This window comes from Bufo bufo, chromosome 2 (assembly GCF_905171765.1).
Source record: "Bufo bufo chromosome 2, aBufBuf1.1, whole genome shotgun sequence".
Taxonomy (NCBI): domain Eukaryota; kingdom Metazoa; phylum Chordata; class Amphibia; order Anura; family Bufonidae; genus Bufo; species Bufo bufo.
In genome coordinates, this window is record NC_053390.1 from 353,373,332 (window position 1) to 353,394,424 (window position 21,093).

Genomic DNA, 21,093 nt, shown 5'->3' on the forward strand with positions numbered 1-21,093 from the left:
ATGACAGGGGGGTGATCAGGGAGTCTATATGGGGTGATCACCACAGTCATTGATCACGCCCCTGTAAGGCTTCATTCAGACGTCCGGATGCGTTTTGCGGATCCGATCCATCTATCAGTGCATCCGTAAAAATCATGCGGACGTCTGAATGGAGCTTTACAGGGGGGTAATCAATGACAGGGGGGTAATCAATGACAGGGGGGTGATCAGGGAGTCTATATGGGGTGATCACCACAGTCATTGATCACGCCCCTGTAAGGCTTCATTCAGACGTCCGGATGCGTTTTGCGGATCCGATCCATCTATCAGTGCATCCGTAAAAATCATGCGGACGTCTGAATGGAGCTTTACAGGGGGGTAATCAATGACAGGGGGGTAATCAATGACAGGGGGGTGATCAGGGAGTCTATATGGGGTGATCACCACAGTCATTGATCATGCCCCTGTAAGGCTTCATTCAGACGTCCGGATGCGTTTTGCGGATCCGATCCATCTATCAGTGCATCCGTAAAAATCATGCGGACATCTGAATGGAGCTTTACAGGGGGGTAATCAATGACAGGGGGGTGATCACCACAGTCATTGATCATGCCCCTGTAAGGCTTCATTCAGACGACCGGATGCGTTTTGCGGATCCGATCCATGTATCAGTGCATCCGTAAAAATCATGCGGACATCTGAATGGAGCTTTACAGGGGGGTGATCAGGGAGTCTATATGGGGTGATCACCACAGTCATTGATCATGCCCCTGTAAGGCTTCATTCAGACGTCCGGATGCGTTTTGCGGATCCGATCCATCTATCAGTGGATCCGTAAAAATCATGCGGACGTCTGAATGGAGCTTTACAGGGGGGTAATCAATGACAGGGGGGTAATCAATGACAGGGGGGTGATCAGGGAGTCTATATGGGGTGATCACCACAGTCATTGATCACGCCCCTGTAAGGCTTCATTCAGACGTCCGGATGCGTTTTGCGGATCCGATCCATCTATCAGTGGATCCGTAAAAATCATGCGGACGTCTGAATGGAGCTTTACAGGGGGTTGATCAATGACAGGGGGGTAATCAATGACAGGGGGGTGATCAGGGAGTCTATATGGGGTGATCAGGGGTGATTAGGGGTGATCAGGGGCTAATAAGGGGTTAATAAGTGACGGGGGGGGGGGGTGTAGTGTAGTGTAGTGGTGCTTGGTGCTACTTTACTGAGCTACCTGTGTCCTCTGGTGGTCGATCCAAACAAAGGGGACCACCAGAGGACCAGGTAGCAGGTATATTAGACGCTGTTATCAAAACAGCGTCTAATATACCTGTTAGGGGTTAAAAAAAACACATCTCCAGCCTGCCAGCGAACGATCGCCGCTGGCAGGCTGGAGATCAACTCTCTTACCTTCCGTTCCTGTGAGCGCACGCGCCTGTGTGCGCGCGTTCACAGGAAGTTTCGCGTCTCGCGAGATGACGCGTATATGCGTGACTGTGCGCAGGGCTGCCACCTCCGGAACGCGATCCTGCGTTAGGCGGTCCGGAGGTGGTTAAGGCCCCTTTCACACGGGCGAGTTTTCCGCGCGGATGCGATGCGTGAGTTGAACTCATTGCACCCGCACTGAATACCGACCCATTCTATTCTATGGGGCTGTTCACATGAGCGTTGATTTTCACGCATCACTTGTGCGTTGCGTGAAAATCGCAGCATGCTCTATATTCTGCGTTTTTCACGCAACACATGCCCCATAGAAGTGAATGGGGTTGCGTGAAAATCGCAAGCATCCGCAAGCAAGTGCGGATGCAGTGCGATTTTCACGCACGGTTGCTAGGAGACGATCAGGATGGAGACCCGATCATTATTATTTTCCCTTATAACATGGTTATAAGGGAAAATAATAGCATTCTGAATACAGAATGCATAGTAAAATAGCGCTGGAGGGGTTAAAAAAAATAAAAAATTAACTCACCTTAATCCACTTGCTCGCGCTGCCGGCATCTCGTCTGTCTCTTTCTTTGCTGAACAGGACCTGTGGTGAGCATTCATTCCAGGACCTGTGGTGACGTCACTCCAGTCATCTCAGGATCCATCACATGACCCATCACATGACCCATCACCATGGTAGAAGATCATGTGATGACCGGAGTGACGTCACCACAGGTCCTGGAATGAATGCTCACCACAGGTCCTGTTCAGCAAAGAAGGAGACAGACGAGATGCCGGCAGCGCCAGCAAGTGGATTAAGGTGAGTTAAATTATTATTATTTTTTTTAACCCCTCCAGCGCTATCTTACTATGCATTCTGTATTCAGAATGCTACTATTTTCCCTTAAAACTATGTTATAAGGGAAAATAATACAATCTACAGAACACCGATCCCAAGCCCGAACTTCTGTGAAGAAGTTCGGGTTTGGGTACCAAACATGCGCAATTTTTCTCACGCGAGTGCAAAACGCATTACAATGTTTTGCACTCACGCGGAAAAATCCCGGATGTTCCCGTAACGCACCCGCACATTTTCCCGCAACGCCCGTCTGAAAGAGGCCTAAAAGTGTTGTCTGAGTGTTTAAAACTCATGACCTATCCTCAGGATAAGCCATCAGCATCTGATAGGTGGGGATCCGACACCCGGGACCCCTCTGGTCAGCTGTTTAAAGAGGTTCTGGCCTCCTGGCAGCTCACCAAGCACAGCACCATCCATTGGGTAGCAGCTGTGCTTGGTACTGCAGTTCAGCCCCATTCTCTTGAATGTCACTGACCTGCGCCTAGGCCATGTGACAGTTCTCTTCAAACAGCTGATCGGTGGTGCTGTCAGGAGTTGGACCCCCACAGATCTGATACTAATGACCTATCCTGAGGATAGGTCATCAGTATTAAACAATGGGACAACTGCTTTAAGAGGAAACCTGCAATTGACCTGTGACCTCTCTTTCTTTAGATAGTCAGTCTAGTCATACTGTAGACCAGTGAAAAAAGGTATAGTACAATTGCAAAAATTCAATAAACAGCATAACACATTTTTCCTTATCTTTAGCCTCTAAAAATGTACACCACTCTGAGTCCAGAATCTACCCGCAGTCTACTAACCTGCTTCCTGTGGATCATGAAAAACACAGAACAGAGTGTCATCCAAAAGTGGCTGGCCTACCTACCCACGCTGCAGCTAAACAGAATACTTGATTTACTCTATATGTGTGTCTCCTGCTTTGAATACAAGGTACATTTTTGGATTCCATTTTATATTTGATTCACAGAAGTACAGAAAAAATTTAGTCTTATTTTACTTTTATTTTAGGACACTGGATGTGAGTTTTCTCCTCTTATTGTTTGTGAAGCTTGCCTGGATTATGTAGCCTTTCATTCTTTTTTTTTTTAAAGGGGTTGTCCCACAAAAAAATATTCTACATTTTTCAAACCAGAACCTGGATCTGACTTTTGTAATTGCATGTAATAAAACAATTTAGTACAGCCAGTGAGTTATTCACTGAAATCTATCTGTATGGCGCCACCTGCTGTTTGCCATTTTTCGAAATTCTCTGTCCAGCTCAATAAGATTGCCATACATACTCTGTTCCATCCTTCAACCGCCACCAGCTGCAGCAGAAAGGGCATGTCCCCAGAGAAAGTTCACGCCCCCTGAGCTGCCTGCTTAAAATAAATTGCAATTGCAGCAATGGAGAAGGAGATCTCTGGATCTATGTGAGGTACAGGGCTGGTTCTAAGTTTATTAGAAGGAGACTGCTGTGTACTATATGATAGATGATATTCTTTTTTTTTTTTACATTACTCATGGAATAACCCCTTTAATTATGTGTTTTTATTGGGGGGGGGGGGGGGGGGGGGTTTAAACCCCCTCCATCCATCCCCACCTTCTACAAACCAGACCCACATACAAAATCAGTGCATTGGTCCATAAATTTGTATGGGCAGGTATGTTTGGTACTACAACTTGTCTTAACCATGTTAGGGTCCATTCACACGTCTGTATGTGTTTTGCTGATCCGCAAATTGCGGATCCACAAAACACAGACACCGGCAATGTGCGTTCCGCATTTTGCGGACCGCACATCACCGGCACTCTCATAGAAAATGCCTTTTTTTTGTCCGCAATTGCGGACAAGAATAGGACATGTCTATTTTTTCGCGGAACGGAAGTGCGGACCCGGAAGTGCGAATCCGCAAATGCGGACAGCACATTCCGGCCCCATTAAAAATGAATGGGTCCGCACCTGTTCCGCTAAATTGCGGAACGGATGCGGACCCAATTTGCAGACGTGTGAATAGACCCTACGTGTATAAACAATGAATTGGATGCAGTGCTGGCAGGAATGCCACTACCTATTTCATTGTGCCCCACTAATCAAACACTAATACCGCATCATTTTGAAAGTCCCGAAAAACCCTTTTAACTCTTTCTCAAAATGATATAGATATATATATATATATATATATATATATATATATAGATAGTGGGGATTCGCTCTGGTAGTTAGGACTAGCGGATGCAGTATTAAGACAAAGTACACAGTTCTTGAATCAAACAGCAGTGTTTATTCACACATTGGTGTATAACAAAATGCAGATAAGGTGTATCACAAAACGCAGCTGGTTTGGTGTTTGGTCACACACAAGGAAAGTCCATAAACAATAAGTCACCTTTTCTCCTGGGTGTTAATTCACACCCTGTTAGCAGTTCAGCCTCATCAAGTCCATAGGCGGCCTGTTCGCCTTTAGAGGGGCCTGAGTCCTCCAGCCCGGCTCAAACCTCAAATACCAGCACAGCCCTCAGTTCACAGCACACAGACTCCTGAGCTCCACTGTCAGAGGGAGGTAAATCCACACCTGGCAGTGCTGGCTGTTTGTTATGCCTTGCAAAACCCGGCCTGGAACATGGGAAGTAGTCACCCACCCAGCACTTTGACTATTCCCAGTAAGAGCCGTCCCGGATCAGCTATGACAGCCATGCTAAATCTCATGGTGTCAATTGGCTAATAGCTGCTGCTGACACATAAAATCCCAGCTCTTACTTCACCGAGGCAAGGAAGCTCGTGACACATACCTTCCATCCACAATGATTCCAAGTACCTTCTTACAATATATAGATATAGATATATATATATAGATATATATATATATAGAGTGGATGTTAGGTGTTTATATATGCTAGCAGACACCCACTGGCAGGGTCCGTGATCGTAGACCACTTTGATTACAGGCATCTAAACTCTCAAATGCCATGATCAATTGCGATCATGGTAGCAGAGAAGTCATTTGGAGGGAGGGAGCTCCACACCCCCATTCAACGTGATCAAGGGAGCTGTTCGGTTATTATGGCGGTTGGGATTGTGTACAAACTGCAGTGGTGATGTGCCGGTATACAGCATGTGACGGGTGCAGTGAATCACTGTCCTCAGCATTAGACCTCTGAGGATAGTGATTGGCTGCAGAAGTGAGATGCCGTATAGCGGCGCATCGCCACTGCAGTTTGTACACAAGCAGAGGCAAGAGGACCGGTCCAACGACGCAGAGAAAGTGTTGAGTATAACAGGATTTTTTATTTTTAGACTACTGAAGGGCTTGTCTGAGATTTAATTATTGTGGACAACCTCTTTAACCCCTTAAAGGGCTTCTGTCAGCCCACTAAACCGTTTTTTTTTTATTTTGTTTACTAATAATCCCCACACTGCGAGCTCTGCAGACATAAGTTAAATAATCATTTTTGTTCAGTAGAATTTGATAAAAAGTGATTTTTAAAATATGCAAATTACCTTGCTACCAGCAAGTAGGGCGGCTACTTGCTGGTAGCAGCCGCATTTTCCGACCCTAATGACGCCCCCTCCGCATTGTGATTGACAGGGCCAGGGAACGGAATCGTTCTCTGCTGGCCCTGCCTGTTAGCATTCAAAATCTGGCCCCTGCTCCGCGGCCGTACCTATCCTCAATCTGCGCAGGCGCACTGAGAGACGGCCACTCGCTCAGCCGCTCCATCCTCAATGCGCCTGCGCCGATGACGTCACATCTACACCCGGCGCAGGCGCATTGAGGAGAGAGCGGCCGCCTCTCAGTGCGCCTGCGCAGATTGAAGATATGTACGGCCGCAGCGCAGGCGCCAGATTTTGAATGCTATCAGGCAGGGCCAGCAGAGAACGATTCCATTCCCTGGCCCTGTCAATCACAATGCGGAGGGGGCGTCATTAGGGTCGGAGGATGCGGCTGCTACCAGCAAGTAGCCGCCCTACTTGCTGGTAGCAAGGTAATTTGCATATTTTAAAAATCGCTTTTTATCAAATTCTACTGAACAAAAATGATTATTTAACTTATGTATGCAGAGCTCGCAGTGTAGGGATTATTAGTAAACAAAAAAAAAAAAACGGTTTAGTGGGCTGACAGAAGCCCTTTAAGGACACAGCCTTATTTCGCCTTAAGGACCAGGCCATTTTTTGCAAATCTGACCAGTGTCACTTTAAGTGGTGATAACTTTAAAACACTTTGACTTATCCAGGCCATTCTGAGATTGTTTTTTCGTCACATATTGTACTTCGTATTAATTTTTGGGCATAAAAAAATACCTATTTTTACCAAAAAATTTGAAAAATTTGCAAATTTAAAAGTTTCAGTTTCTCTACTTCTGTAATGCATAGTAATACCCCCAAAAATTGTGATGACTTAACATTCCCCATATGTCTACTTCATGTTTGAATTATTTTGGGAATGATATTTTATTTTTTGGGGATGTTACAAGGCTTAGAAGTTTAGAAGCAAATCTTGAAATTTTTCTGAAATTTACAAAAACCCAATTTTTAGGGACCACTACAGGTCTGAAGTCACTTTGCGAGGCTTACATAATAGAAACCGCCCAAAAATGACCCCATTCTATAAACTACACCCCTCAAGGTATCCAAAACTGATTTTACAAACTTCGTTAACCCTTTAGGTGTTGCACAAGAGTTATTGGCAAATGGGGATGAAATTTGAGAATTTCATTTTTTTGCCTAATTTTCCATTTTAACCCATTTTTTCCACTAACAAAGCAATGATTAACAGCCAAACAAGACTGTATCTTTATTGCCCTGACTCTGCCGTTTACAGAAACACCCCATATGTGGCCGTAAACTGCTGTACGGCCACACAGCGGGGCGTAGAGTGAAAGGTGCGCCGTATGGTTTTTGGAAGCCAGATTTTGCTGGACTGTTTTTTTGACACCATGTCCCCTGATGCACTACTAGAGTACAAACTCCATAAAAGTGACCCCATCTAAGAAACTACACCCCTCAAGCTATTCAAAACTGATTTTACAAACTTTGTTAACCCTTTAGGTGTTGCACAAGATTTAATGGAAAATAGAGATACAATTTCAAAATTTCACTTTTTTGGCAGATTTTCCATTTTAATATTTTTTTTCCAGTTACAAAGCAAGGGTTAACAGCCAAACCAAACTCATTATTTATGGCCCTGATTCTGTAGTTTACAGAAACACCCCATATGTGGTCGTAAACCGCTGTACGGGCACACGGCAGGGCGCAGAAGGAAAGGAATGCCATACGATTTTTGGAAGGCAGGTTTTGCTGGACTGGTTTTTTGACACCATGTCCTATTTGAAGCCCCCCTGATGCACCCCTAGAGTAGAAACTCCAAAAAAGTGACCCCATTTTAGAAAGTACGGAATAGGGTGGCAGTATTGTTGGTACAAGTTTAGGGTACATATGATTTTTGGTTGCTCTATATTACACTTTTTGTGCGGCAAGGTAACAAGAAATAGCTTTGTTGGCACGTTTTTTTTTTGTTTTTTTTTATTTACAACATTCATCTGACAGGTTAGATCATGTGGTAATTTTATAGAGCAGGTTGTCACGGACACGGCGATACCTAATATGTATACAATTTTTTTTATTTATGTAAGTTTTATACAATATCTTCATTTTTAAAACCAAAAAAATGTTTGTGTCTCCATAGTCTTAAGAGCCATAGTTTTTTCAGTTTTTGGGCGATTATCTTGAGTAGGGTCTAATTTTTTGCGGGATGAGATGACGGTTTGATTGACACTATTTTGGGGTGCATATGACTTTTTGATCGCTTGCTATTACACTTTTTGTGATGTAAGATGGCAAAAAATGGCTTTTTTTACACCGTTTTTATTATTTATTTTTTTACGGTGGTCACCTGAGGGGTTAGGTCATGTGATATTTTTATAGAGCCGGTCGATACGGACGTGGCGATACCTAATATGTATACTTTATTTTTATTTATGTAAGTTTAACACAATGATTTCATTTTTGAAACAAAAAAAAATCATGTTTTAGTGTTTCCATAGTCTAAGAGCCATAGTTTTTTCAGTTTTTGGGCGATTATCTTGAATAGGGTTGGTACTATTTTGGCGTACATGCGACTTTTTTGATCACTTTTATTACCTTTTTTGGGAAGTAAGGTGGGCAAAATTTCAATTTTCTCATAGTTTTTATTTTTTTATTTTTATGGCGTTCACCATGCGGGGAAAGTAACATGACCGTTTTATAGATCAGGTCGTTACGGACGCGGCGATACCTAATATGTGTAGTGTATTTTATTTTTTTAATTTTTATTCAGTGATGAATGTTTTTTTTTTTATCTTAACTTTTTTCACTTTTTTTTTTACTTTTTTTTGACCCAGACCCACTTGGTTCTTGAAGATCCAGTGGGTCTGATGTCTGTATAATACAGTACAGTACAATATATATTGTACTGTACTGGATTTTACTTACACTGAACAGATCTATGCTTTTAGCATAGATCTGTTCAGCACCATGGACAGCAGGACGCCTGAGAAGGCGTCCTGTTGCCATGGGAACCTTCCCCGTCTGCCACAACTTCGCAGACGGGGAAGGGTGAGCACGGGGCTGCGGGGGGCTCTCTCCATCGGGGGGCTGCAAAGGCACAGCAGCCCCCCAATGGGAGAGGGAGGGAGCTCCCTGACCGATGACAGATAACCTTTTCCATACCGCGGTCCGTACGGACCGCGGTATGGAAAGGGTTAAACGGCTGACATCTGCACAGATGTCAGCCGTTTATACCAGGGTGTCAGCAATGTGCTGGCACCCTGGTATACCCACTAGAAGCCAACGATCATTCAAGGGGTGGCGGGCGGGGATCACGATCCCGCCTGCCGCACCGCCCGCCTCCCGCAACGCCCCCACTGCCTGCGACACCCCCCCTGCACCACCCGCCGGCATCAAATCGTGCAGGGGTGCAAAATCTTGATTTTAGGCACTCTAAAGTTTCTGATCCCCGCGGATCAGAAACTGCAAAAAGCGCAGCAAACCGCAGGTCTGAATTGACCTGCGGTTTGCTGCGATCGCCGACACGGGGGGTCACATGACCTCCCCTGGCGTTGTGACAGGATGCCGGCTGAATGATTTCAGCCGGCATCCTGTTCAGATTAACCCCTGGGGCGCCGGAATGCCTATTTAAAGTTAGGACGTACCGGTACGTCCTGTGTCCTTAAGGACTCGGGAAATAGGGCGTACCGGTACGCCCTGTGTCCTTAAGGGGTTAAGCCCTGCCTCTACCAGGGCTTAAGAGGAACTTTACAATGCCAGGCCTTGGAACTTTCACAAGAAGATAAGATAAACATCATTGGTAGTGCTGCACCTGAAAATTCCCAAACTATTAAAATATTAAAGTATTTATCCCGTTTGGCAAAATCTGTAATTGAAATTTTTTTTACAAATCATGTTTTTTTTTTTTACTTCGCCTTATGGGAAAATTGACAACTCATCAAAAAGTCATACATACCCCAAAATGGTAAAACTACTAAAAAGTGCCTTTATACAGCTTAATAGATTTAAAGAGGTATTCCCCCAATTTCTGATAGCTCTGGGACCCGCACGTATACTTAGAATGGAGCCTGCAACGTCCCAGAGGGTGCACCAAGCATGAGCGTCCGCCCTACATTCATTCCTATCTGAACACACAAAATAGACACTCAAAATAAATGGGTGGTGCACACACAGCTCAAGTGCGGCCACCGCTCCATTCACTTCTATGGGGTTGACGAAAATAGCGGAGCCACTTGAGCTACAATACCAAGCAGAGCCGCTATAGAATGTTCAATGCTGTGCTTGGTAATCTGTGAGGAGGCTGCCGCCGGCACTAGAACCCTGCAGCCTCCTTAAACAGCTGATAAGTGGGGGTGCCGGTAGTTGGACCTCCACTGATCAGATATTGATGCCCTATCCTGAGAATAGGCCATCAATATCAAAATCCCAACCCCTTTAATAATTTTTTCCTGCTTCCCTGTACATTGTATGGAATATTAAGTGGTGCCATTAGAAAGTATAACTTTCCCCACACGCCCTCTTATGACTACCTGAACTGAAAATAAAAAGTTATGGTTTTTGGCAGGGAGTAAGAAACAAAAACAGAAAATGGCTATGGCAAGAAGGGGATCAACATTATTAGAAATGATCTAAGATCACTGACTTACACTACGCAAGGTCCAATTTCCTTTACAATGACATATGGTTATGGGCTTGGGATTGGAATGCATGTGGCTGGATCTCTGTTCTTTGCAATAATAAGTGACATGAGCCATTTTCACAGGGTAAACAGTCACCAGATAAGGTGAGCACTTTGGCACTTCAGAAGTCCAGAGATGTCAAAGCTCGTTTGGAAGAAGCCTTGTTACGTGGAGAAGGAGCCAGGGGAGAAATGATGAGGCGCTGGAAAACTGGTACATAATAGTGCATACAGTATTACTATTGCTTTTTATCTCCTTGTTGACTGGTAATGGCCATAAACCCAATGTTCTTACTACAGCTAGGAGGCTTCTTTGTATTGCTTACTTTTATAACCTATAGGCCAGATAAAAGTTGCATCATTTTATAGCAAATCATTAAGTAATGAATAGTCTTCTATATGCAGACCTACTATATAGTTATGTGCATATGTTGTATTTATTTCTTCATAACTACCAGTCTGGTGGCATTAAAAAAATTCTATTGTAAACAGACTGAGTTTTCCAAGATTTTTTTTTAAAATAGGCGCAAAGCTAGTGGCTGCATAATATAAAAAAAATAACCTTACCAACTTGTTCAATGTCCCACCAACCAATCCTGCAGCGATAATGTCACGTCCATCATTCACCTACCTGCTGCTGCCAATCACTGACCTCATTGATCACATGCTATTTGTGCTGACACGATCACTGAGGCTAGTGATTGGCTGCAGTGTCTGGGATTGGAACAGATGCACTGGAACCACAGGACATTTAAAGGGAACCTGTCACCGGGATTTGGGGTATATAGCTGAGGACATGGGTTGCTAGATGGCCGCTAGCACATCCGCAATACCCAGTCCCCATAGCTCTGTGTGCTTTTATTGTGTAAAAAAAACCGATTTCATACATATGCAAATTAACCTGAGATGAGTCAGAGCTTGAAAATATGACTCTTCTCTGGTCACACAAGTGAGATATGACTCTTTTATGTTAATTTGCATAAAAGGCGGGAAGTACAAAAATACATAATACTTATTGAATTCATCTACAAATAAAATTAAAAGTGTAATTTATATGTTTAGGGTAACACAATGAACATTTAGAAACGCTCAGTGAGGGTAGCATAGTAGTGGTGACGGGTTCCCTTTTTATTTCATACAGCCCCCAGCTCTGTTTCCATTTAAGTAAAAATCTCAGAAAACTCCTTTAATGCCCAATAATGATCTTTTCCACTTTGAGGGGATCACTATCAGGGATTACATTTGGCTTCATTGAACACATCGTGCAATATCTGCTGCAGTTTTTCCCCTCGTGAGCCTATCAGTAACCAAACCAATGAGACTTTCTTAAATGCAAGTACTGTACCTTTTATTCTGTGTTGTACATGGTGTAGCTTGATCAGCTTCTCATTATGTTGCTTGTAGCCTCATAAGGTTTCTTTCTTTTTCTGGCTCCATAATTGCAGAGTGTCTTTCAACAAATCATGTGCAAGAGTCCTGTCTTCTAAGCATGGGCTGTCATTAGTAGGTAGGAATTACAGGTGACATTGTCTTCTTCTGTAGCAGGGAATGACAGATTTGCAGGACTTAATGAAAACCTGAGATGGAGGAAGGAGCAGACTCAGTGGCGCCAAGCTAATGAGCGACTAAATATGTGAGCACCTTTACTCTTTTCAGTGTAAAATGTTATATCTCTATATGATGTACTGTGCAAAACTCTAGACAAAATTATATAGAAACACATAGCAAAATGGATGGGGTCAAGGTCCTGTTCTGCTAGTCTGTAATTGATGGGTCACCAGTCTCCTGTATTTCAACATTCTTAAAGAAAGGGAGCGACAATATATTTTTATAGTATACTTATATAAGAGGTTAACGACGGATAAATGGCTTCTTTATTTCAATACAAAAAATATGACTACATGATAGCTGCTGGAGTCTGCCTGTGTCTCCAGTAAAGACCAGTTATCAGTTACATCAGGTGCTCTGCTTCTAAGCCACTTGAAGGTCAGATCTCAGCTTATAGTCACAGATTCATTGGATTTTATTAACAGGACCAAAGCAGACATGGAGCAAGAAGCCATTATGTGCGGCAACCTAGCTACTGAAGCCAACCTGATCATTCTGGATGTGCTAGAAACTATAATGCAGGTAGGATATTATCAACTGTTCATAGTGGTGAAATCATTTCTAGGATATTGTAAGACCAATAAAAAGGTTGGAATATGACTTGAATCTGCGCTGCTCTTACAGCCGGGGGTGGTGGCTGTTTGGATGGCAAGAATAGCGCATAAAGTAACTAACCGATCCCATTATAAATCAATGGGGTGTGTCAGTATTTGCTGGGATCTCTTTAAAAAAGGATCCATCATTGCTGTCATGGCTCTGTTGCGAACGAAATCCATATTCCTAGTGAACAGAGCCTTTTTTGAGGAAAAGCATTTGGATGGTGTAATTACGTTCATGGACAATAGTGGTAATGTAAAAAATAATAATGTAATATTAAAAGAAAACCCAATTTAAATGATGTTTTGATAATTTATTATGATAGGTTATTTAATATACAGAGTGCAAAGTCTTCTACCATAGGGCAGCGAAAGAACAAAGTCAGGCATTTCCAAACTGCTGCGCTCCAGCTGTTGCAAAACTACAACTCCCAGCATGCCCTAATAGCTGTAAGCTGTCCAGGCATGCTGGGAGTTGTAGTTTTGCAACAGCTGGAGGGCCGTAGTTTGGAGATGCCTGCTCTGGGTATTTTTTTTTGCATTAAATGGTCACTGATATACTTAGATGTTGCTGCTGCTGTTTGGGAACTTACTGTTAAAAAATGGCCTTATTGAGACACTGATGCGCTTACCTATTAAACGATTCCTCTTCCACCCTGTTTTGTCTGGATGTTTTCAGTTTTAGGTCACTTGCCTGTTGTTTCACATATGATATTGCAATCCTGTGTAGTCAGTTTATGATAATTCACAATTCGCAAGTTTGTGCAGCCCTCATGGGAAACTCAAAGTTCCCTATAAGTACGAGTGTGCGAGGAAACCGGAGTACCCAGAGGAACATACAAACTCCATGCAGATGTTGTCCTTGGTCAGTTTTGGACCCCAGCGCTGCAAGACATCATTGCTACCCACTGAGCCACTGTGCAGCCACATTGTAGACACTGTGGGGCACATTTATTAAGACTGGCGTTTTAGACCTTGGTGGATCGCCTAAGTTATGTAGAGGTGCAGGCCTCTACATAACTTCGGTGTGTCCACCGCCGATTCTAAATGTAAGCCAGCTTCCTTGCTGTCTTACATTGTGACCATTATCTATGCTTAAACCAGGCGTAGAAAATTATGAATGAGACCGGCCTGCCGGATCAGCCCTCTTCCCCATCCATGCCATGCCCCCTTTTTCTTTTTAGACCTGGCATGAGTGGGGAAGAATTCCCAGATTCTGTCGCAACATGGCATGCGACAGAATCTGCGCCAGATATACGCCACAAAATTGGCGTATATCTGTTTGTAAATGACCCCCTATGTACCAGTGTTCAAAGAGGGCCTGTAACCAGTCTTGACATGTCTTTTTCAGTAATAACTTTCTTTCCCTATGCTTTCCCTAACAATTCTGCAGCATCTATTGCTTTGACTCCCTGATGTGCCATTCCATTATTATTCCTGCTAGAAGTTCTGAATTAATTACTAGCAGTTCGCAATGAAGGTCCAGCAGGGTGTTACCAGTTGGGGATGTCTCCCTGCGAAGTCTGTAGAAAAAGTAGAGGGCCACAGCAGCATATCCAAAATCCTTCTTTATTTCAATCGATCACCGCATAACACAGCATAAAAACAGCAGCAACGTTTCGGCTAGGAATGCCTATTCCTAGCCGAAACGTTGCTGCTGTTTTTATGCTGTGTTATGCGGTGATCGATTGAAATAAAGAAGGATTTTGGATATGCTGCTGTGGCCCTCTACTTTTTCTACATACCTTGGATTGCTTTGGATCTGTGATCTCCTGCCCAGCTGCTGCATGACTTCCATTATCGCTCTACACTAGCCGCTTGCTGTGCTGCTCCTGCACACCTTTCTTTCTGAATTCCCTGCGAAGTCTGAGACCATCAGTGCCTGCCAGTGTCGGACTGAACAGGGACACACCCCCGACTGGTAATTCCCAGCTGGACCTTCATTGCCAACTGTTGGCAATTCATTCATAATTTCTAGAATGAATATTATAGAAATGGTACAATGCAGAGTCACAAGAACAGATGCTCAAGAATTGTAATTACATGGGGAATGCAAGTAGTGTCTAAGACAGAAGAGGTGACAGGTCCTGATTAAATAATCTGTAATATATGTAGCGCTAAAGCTTTAAAATTGTATTTTAGGTCAATTTATCAGTGGACTTCAAAGACAACCTTCTAGGAGGAATCCTTAAAGTACTTGTGCACTCTCTTAGCACTAATCAGAGCAACATCTACTTGTGTCACTGCTTCTCTTCCATTCGTCTGCTCATCATCAAGGTATCGTATTTTTCCTTTAACAGATGTATCTGGTTCTTTCTCAAATACTTCTCACTTTAGATTAAATGAACTTGGGCAAATAGTAATAATAGGTCTATATATAATTTAATACACCACCACAATACCACACCACACTTCATTATTCAAACAACATCTTTATTTCAATTACATATATATTATTAAAAATCACAATACACAATACAATTAATGGATAAAAATGGATGCTGATGTGACAGTAGGCGGCGAGACAAATACACTCCGGTCATGTACTCAAGTATCGGGGAAATTATTAATTCCTTATATAATTCTTATGTGTGCAAATACGCAATAATTGCAAAATCCACCTAAAGACACCTCACTCCCCCATATAGATAGACTGCATACAACAATGGCAATAAAAACGGGATAATGAGATCACATAGAGAGGAAAAAAGCAGCATCCAAAATTCCCTACTTGTGTTAACTCCCGTATCATTCACTGTGTAAGCAATCGAAAGACACAAAGCGAATCCAGTAAGAGGTGTTAAGAAATAAAAATAATCCCTCTCATTTATGTCTGATGAATAGAAAAAGGGAGCAAGGTCCCAACAATGCAGAGCTCCACAGTAAGGAAGGTGAATTGTAAGTATAATGGTAAGTATAAACAAATCACATGTCTGTCATATTCGAGGAGCTACAGAAGTCCAACAAAAGAAAAATGCACAACACAGACCGCAGTACTGATGTCACCGCCGCTTCCCCAACGCGCGTTTCGCCGCTCAGCTTCTTCCAGGGGGGCCCCCTGTCACATCGGTATCCATTTTTATCCATTAATTGTATTATGTATTGTGATTTTTAATAGTATATAGGTAATTGAAATAAAGATGTTCTTTGAATAATGAAGTGTGGTGTGGTATTGTGGTGGTGTATTGGACTAGGACCACACACTGATTGTGTTACTTTAGTAGTTGGTGTACTATATATAATTTATGTTGTCAATTGTGTGGTTTCCACCCTTAGTTTGGAGACTTCCTCTTTGAAGAGGAAGTGGAGCAGTGCTCTGATCTATGCCAGAAGGTGTTACACCATTGTAGCAGTGCCCTGGAAAGCACAAGGAGTCAAGCCTGTGCAACCCTGTACCTGATAATGAGATACAGCTTCAGCAGTACAAGTGTAAGTTGCCTCCTCCTTTACCACACTACAGAGTCACAAGTCATTTCTTAATTTTGCTTTGAACAGACGAATATTCTTTGTTTTTATATAGAGGAGCATTGTCTGGCCTATAAAACTCCTCAAACAGTTTAGGTGCTCTCCATAAGAAGATATAGTTTGCCTCAAATCCTGAGCTAGCCCTCTCACCAACTTAAACCAGTTCTCTCTGCACTGGACAGATGGGGGACAATCACCCTGGAGCAGCTGTCTGCAGAGATGCTGGCTTAATTATTATCCAAGTCGTGTCTCAAGGCCTGTTTAAAAGATCTAACGTTGACTTATAGGATAGCTGCCTTACATCTGGTGGCGTTGGAGGCAGAGCTTATTAAGAGTTCATTTGCATACCCTTATCCCATGGTTTTTCTATAGATAATGTTTGCACATTCTGAGCCCTGTAGTTTTTACCAGTAAAATAACTTTGAGGTTTTTATGGTTATGTCTTATCATCTAACGACTGTGTTTGATTAATGCAGAATTTTGCAAGAGTGAAAATGCAGGTAACTATGTCATTGGCTTCACTGGTTGGGAAATCCCAAGATTTTAATGAAGCATACCTACGTAAGTCCCTTAGGGGCATACTGGCATATGCAGAGGAGGATGAAGAAATGCAGTCTACCATGTTTCCAATGCAGGTAATTTACACGCAAAGCTATACACTAGGGGCCTCATAGGGAATCTGTTATATTCTATATTATTTATAGATGCCATTCAATTTACATGGCTTACAGTTTAGATTGCTTTAATTGCTTTATTTTTGAAAATACTGCATTGTGAACGAATATGAACTGTTATATGACTTTAAAGGGGTTGTCCAATGACACAAAAAGTTCTGTAGAGGTTTTCAAATGGAAATTAATGAAACTTACTAATAGCTATCACCATAATGTATACGTGTTCCCTACCTTTTCATTGTTCAGAATTTCTGCTCCCCTTTATTTCCTGTTACTACTGCAGCCTCAAGTGACAGCTATCTCCATGACTCCATAGGGAGAATTTATCAAAAATCTGCATTTTACCAGGCCTCGTCATAAATTATGTGCATCTTCTGGCATTCTGTGTGCCTAAATGAAATCTATGAGATGGCATCATTATTTATGCCAGAAAACTGATGATAAATGTGCGGGGACAGATGGCCTCGCCCACACTCTGCCCACGCCATGCCCCCTTTTTGTAAAGTTGTGAGGGTGGTATAGAAGTGCCAATTGCACCTAGGTGTAGGCGGAATGGCATTTAAAAAGTCACTAACCCAGGGTTTGTGATGTTTTTTATGCCAGAAAAGTGCCAGAGGAGGATAATAAAGTCAATCCCCCATGACTCCAAGGCCAGTTACTGAGTCAGCTGCATAGCAATGATCTCACAATATATATATGTTAGTGGGCGATGCTCACAACTAAGCCCCTCCCTCAGAGGGGAAAATATGTATACTGGCAGTTAGAAATTATGAGAGACATATAAATCTGAGGTCATTGTACATCTTGACTTTATCCAAGCCACATTACCACTGGTGTCCTGTTAGTATACTCAGACATCCCAACCTGCAAAAACTCATTTCAGGGAGGTGCACTTCTCATTTCAGGGAGGTTTTCTTTTTTTTTTTTTTTTCACGAACTTTTTATTACATTTTCCAGACATATGCAGTATCTGCACACTTTGCTCTATGGTGTGGAGGACGGGGCTCATTACCCTGCCCCAAATTATCATATTTATGTATATGATTAAAGCATCCAGGGGGGGTGAATTTAACACTGGGGTAAATTATATAATTAAAATGGAGGGTTAAATGTGTAAATGTATTTAAAAAAAATACATCTCTCAATAGTTCTATAGCTACTGAATGAGACAGAAGAAGGGATGCCTTTAACATATATATCTCCTTGAGAAGCCAATTTGACACTAAAGGGTTAATTCAACCTGTAATCTAAACTCTGTCCTGTCACTTCTCTTATCTCTCTGCTCTGCTATCTGACTGAGATAAACCTTTCCGGGATATATTGTTTCACATGCGGGTGTCAGGGAGCTGTTATCTAATAGCGGGAGACTCCCTGAACCTCCGGGAGACTTGAGATCCCTGTATACTGCAGGGGGTTTGTCATCATTGTAGTGTTAGGTGATGCTGTCTCCATATACTTCTTATACTGACTCTGATGTAGCTGAGGGCAGCACTGCTCTGTTATTATGACAGCACAGGCATTATCTGTGGCCTAGTAAGGGATAGCAGGGGATCTCTGTAATGGCACCTTTCAGGTGTATAAAACATTGGAAGCTTGTACAGCTCTGTGAATTTTTTGTTTTGGCCTGGAGTGACTGAAATCTTTATGGATGGACCCAATTTCCATGGTCCCATAAGCTCTGAAGTTCCAACACAGCAGACAGCTCCCTTTGTGTCAGTGAGGTAACGAAAGAGCTGGCTGACGGAGAAGGCGGCTGACTTAGCTAATGAACTGATGGAGACAGTCAGCCGCATTCATCATATCAGCGACACAGAGAAGAGGAAGCTCTACAGAAGAAGCTCCATTAATTTCCATTACAGAAGCACTCCAGAACTTTTTGTATCATCAGATAACCCCTTTAAGTATATTTGCAGCACTGTTTGGTTGGCACTGGTCTTTGTGTTCTTGGTAATATTGATAGAAGCAATCATAAGCAAATTGATATAACAGTAGAGTTTTTAAGAGCCAGGATACTCTTTTCTCTGTGATTTAAAAATAACCAAAATATATATTTTTACGATATAACCCTGTTTTCATGTGGCCCCCAATCAAATAAAAGATGTCTACAGTAAATGGCAATATCAGATTCATTGACTTTTTTCAAATTTCTAAATATACTGATAACTCTATTATTTTTAGGTGAATGAACTTTTAAACAATTTAAACAGTATTCTGTCAGATACCGTCAAAATGAGGGCTTTCCAAAAGGACCCAGAGATGTTAATGGATCTGATGTACAGGTATGTGTCAGGTCCACTTCTTCCAGCTTCTCTCTTATTTGCTATGAATTTCTCAGACGGTCTTTATAAGTTAAACTTGAATGTTCATAAACGAACCTCTGTTTTATGATGTTTTATCCATGTTGCTGATGTCTCCACAAGCATTCTTTGTGAAAGATTTTCTAAAACAAGTAATATTGAGTAAAACTTGTAATTTATACATTTAAATCTCTGCTATTTTTACTTTTGTGTACAACTATCAGTGACTAATCGCTATCTATGTATACACACTTACACAGAGAATGCTATCAATCACTGATAATACCTCCCCCATGTACAGCTATCAGTGACTGACAGCTATCTATGTATACACACTTACACAGAGAATGCTATCAATCACTGATAACACCTCCCCTGTGTACAACTAGCAGTGACTGACAACTATCTATGTATACACACTTACACAGAGAATGCTATCAATCACTGATAATACCTCCCCCATGTACAGCTATCAGTGACTGACAACTATCTATGTATACACACTTACACAGAGAATGCTATCAATCACTGATAACACCTCCCCTGTGTACAACTATCAGTGACTGACAGCTATCTATGTATACACTTTTACACAGAGAATGCTATCAATCACTGATAACACCTCCCCTGTGTACAGCTATCAGTGACTGACAGCTATCTATGTATACACACTTATACAGAGAATGCAATCGATCAATCAATGAAAACACCTCCCCCTTGTATAGCTTAAAGAGGACCCTTCACCTGGATATCCTTAATCTAATTATTATCCTACCTTATAGTGCATCACCAACTGATGTCTTGGCACTTTTTTTTTCTCTAAAGAACACCCCGTTCATCCGCTGTGGTCCCCATATCCCCATATCTTTTGGCGCCTCATATGCTAATGAGGCGACTCGGTTTTACTAGGCATGGACCTGTATTTCTCCTGGGCGCGGTTATCTTTTCCCTGGCTGCGAGATCATCCAATCAGAGCGCCCTGATCTTAGCCAGGTAGAAGGAGCTCAAGTTCTCACAAGAATCGCAGCTCCTTCTCCCGCGAGAACTTGAGCTCCTTCTCCCTGGCAGAAGCAGTGGGCCGTGCTTGCACACTATAAGAAAAGGCGCCAGCCTTTTCCTATAGCTTGAAAGCACGGCCACCAACGCTGGATTGCAGGGTGGCCGTAAACCCCGGAAATGAGCAGTGTATAATGTGATGGAACCATGAATCCAGCCAGCAAAGGAGGCAATATGGACAATCACAATACATTAGTAAGTGTTTTGTATTAACTTTCTCTACATGATCAATGCCATTTGCTGAAGTAAGACAAACCCTTTAAGCTGGCCATACACTTGAGAAAAGTCAGCTTTAAACCATTGTCTAGTGACTGTCAGTGACATTGATAGATGACAATTGAAGGTAGGTATCTTTGGAAAAGTTGATCTGCCATGCTGGTTGTCGTTGGGTGCTGCACTTAAAAGCTCATTCACACCCAAAAAACATATTTGCCATATCTGCATCCCATCCAAGTCCATACTATTCCGCAGATCACAACAAAGATCAGTCAGTGATTTGTCATTTTAAAAGGGTTCTCCGGAACTGATTTAAAATGGCCGGCAACAACCTGTCCTAGAATGTGAGCAGGACTGGTTGCCTTCACCTGCAGAGCTGCCTAGGGGGTGAGGGAGCAGGTCCTCATTACACACTACACTGCTCTACAGAAGATAGTAGTGATGCAATCTTGTTTACGATATGCTATCATAACTGAGCAGCCTGACAGGATTGCTCACAAATTTGTAGTATACGTCAGTGTTGGAGCATAGTTTGGAGTGAGGCCCCTCCCCTTTTTAAATCATTCCTGGAGAATCCCTTTAAGTACTGACATGGGATGCCCCTACCATGGTAGAAACAAACTGATGCTTCAAAAGTAGGAATTTGGAAATCTCAATCAATCTTTTTTCACCCTTCTTTTTTGTATTTTAATGAAAACCTCTCCTCCT

The 21,093-nt window shown here is 42.5% G+C and overlaps 1 protein-coding gene across 2 annotated transcripts in view; it reads left to right on the forward strand.

Moving 5' to 3' along the window:
• The window catches only part of DOCK8 (dedicator of cytokinesis 8), a 193,897-nt gene that overhangs the window by 140,934 nt on the left and 31,870 nt on the right, over positions 1-21,093 (forward strand). For both annotated transcript variants that reach the window (XM_040417106.1, XM_040417107.1), the window contains 8 exons: positions 3,017-3,199; positions 10,558-10,687; positions 12,016-12,106; positions 12,507-12,603; positions 14,820-14,954; positions 15,954-16,106; positions 16,619-16,777; positions 18,995-19,095. In XM_040417106.1, coding sequence (XP_040273040.1) covers positions 3,017-3,199; positions 10,558-10,687; positions 12,016-12,106; positions 12,507-12,603; positions 14,820-14,954; positions 15,954-16,106; positions 16,619-16,777; positions 18,995-19,095 — 1,049 coding nt within the window. The remainder of the gene's footprint in view (positions 1-3,016; positions 3,200-10,557; positions 10,688-12,015; positions 12,107-12,506; positions 12,604-14,819; positions 14,955-15,953; positions 16,107-16,618; positions 16,778-18,994; positions 19,096-21,093) is intronic.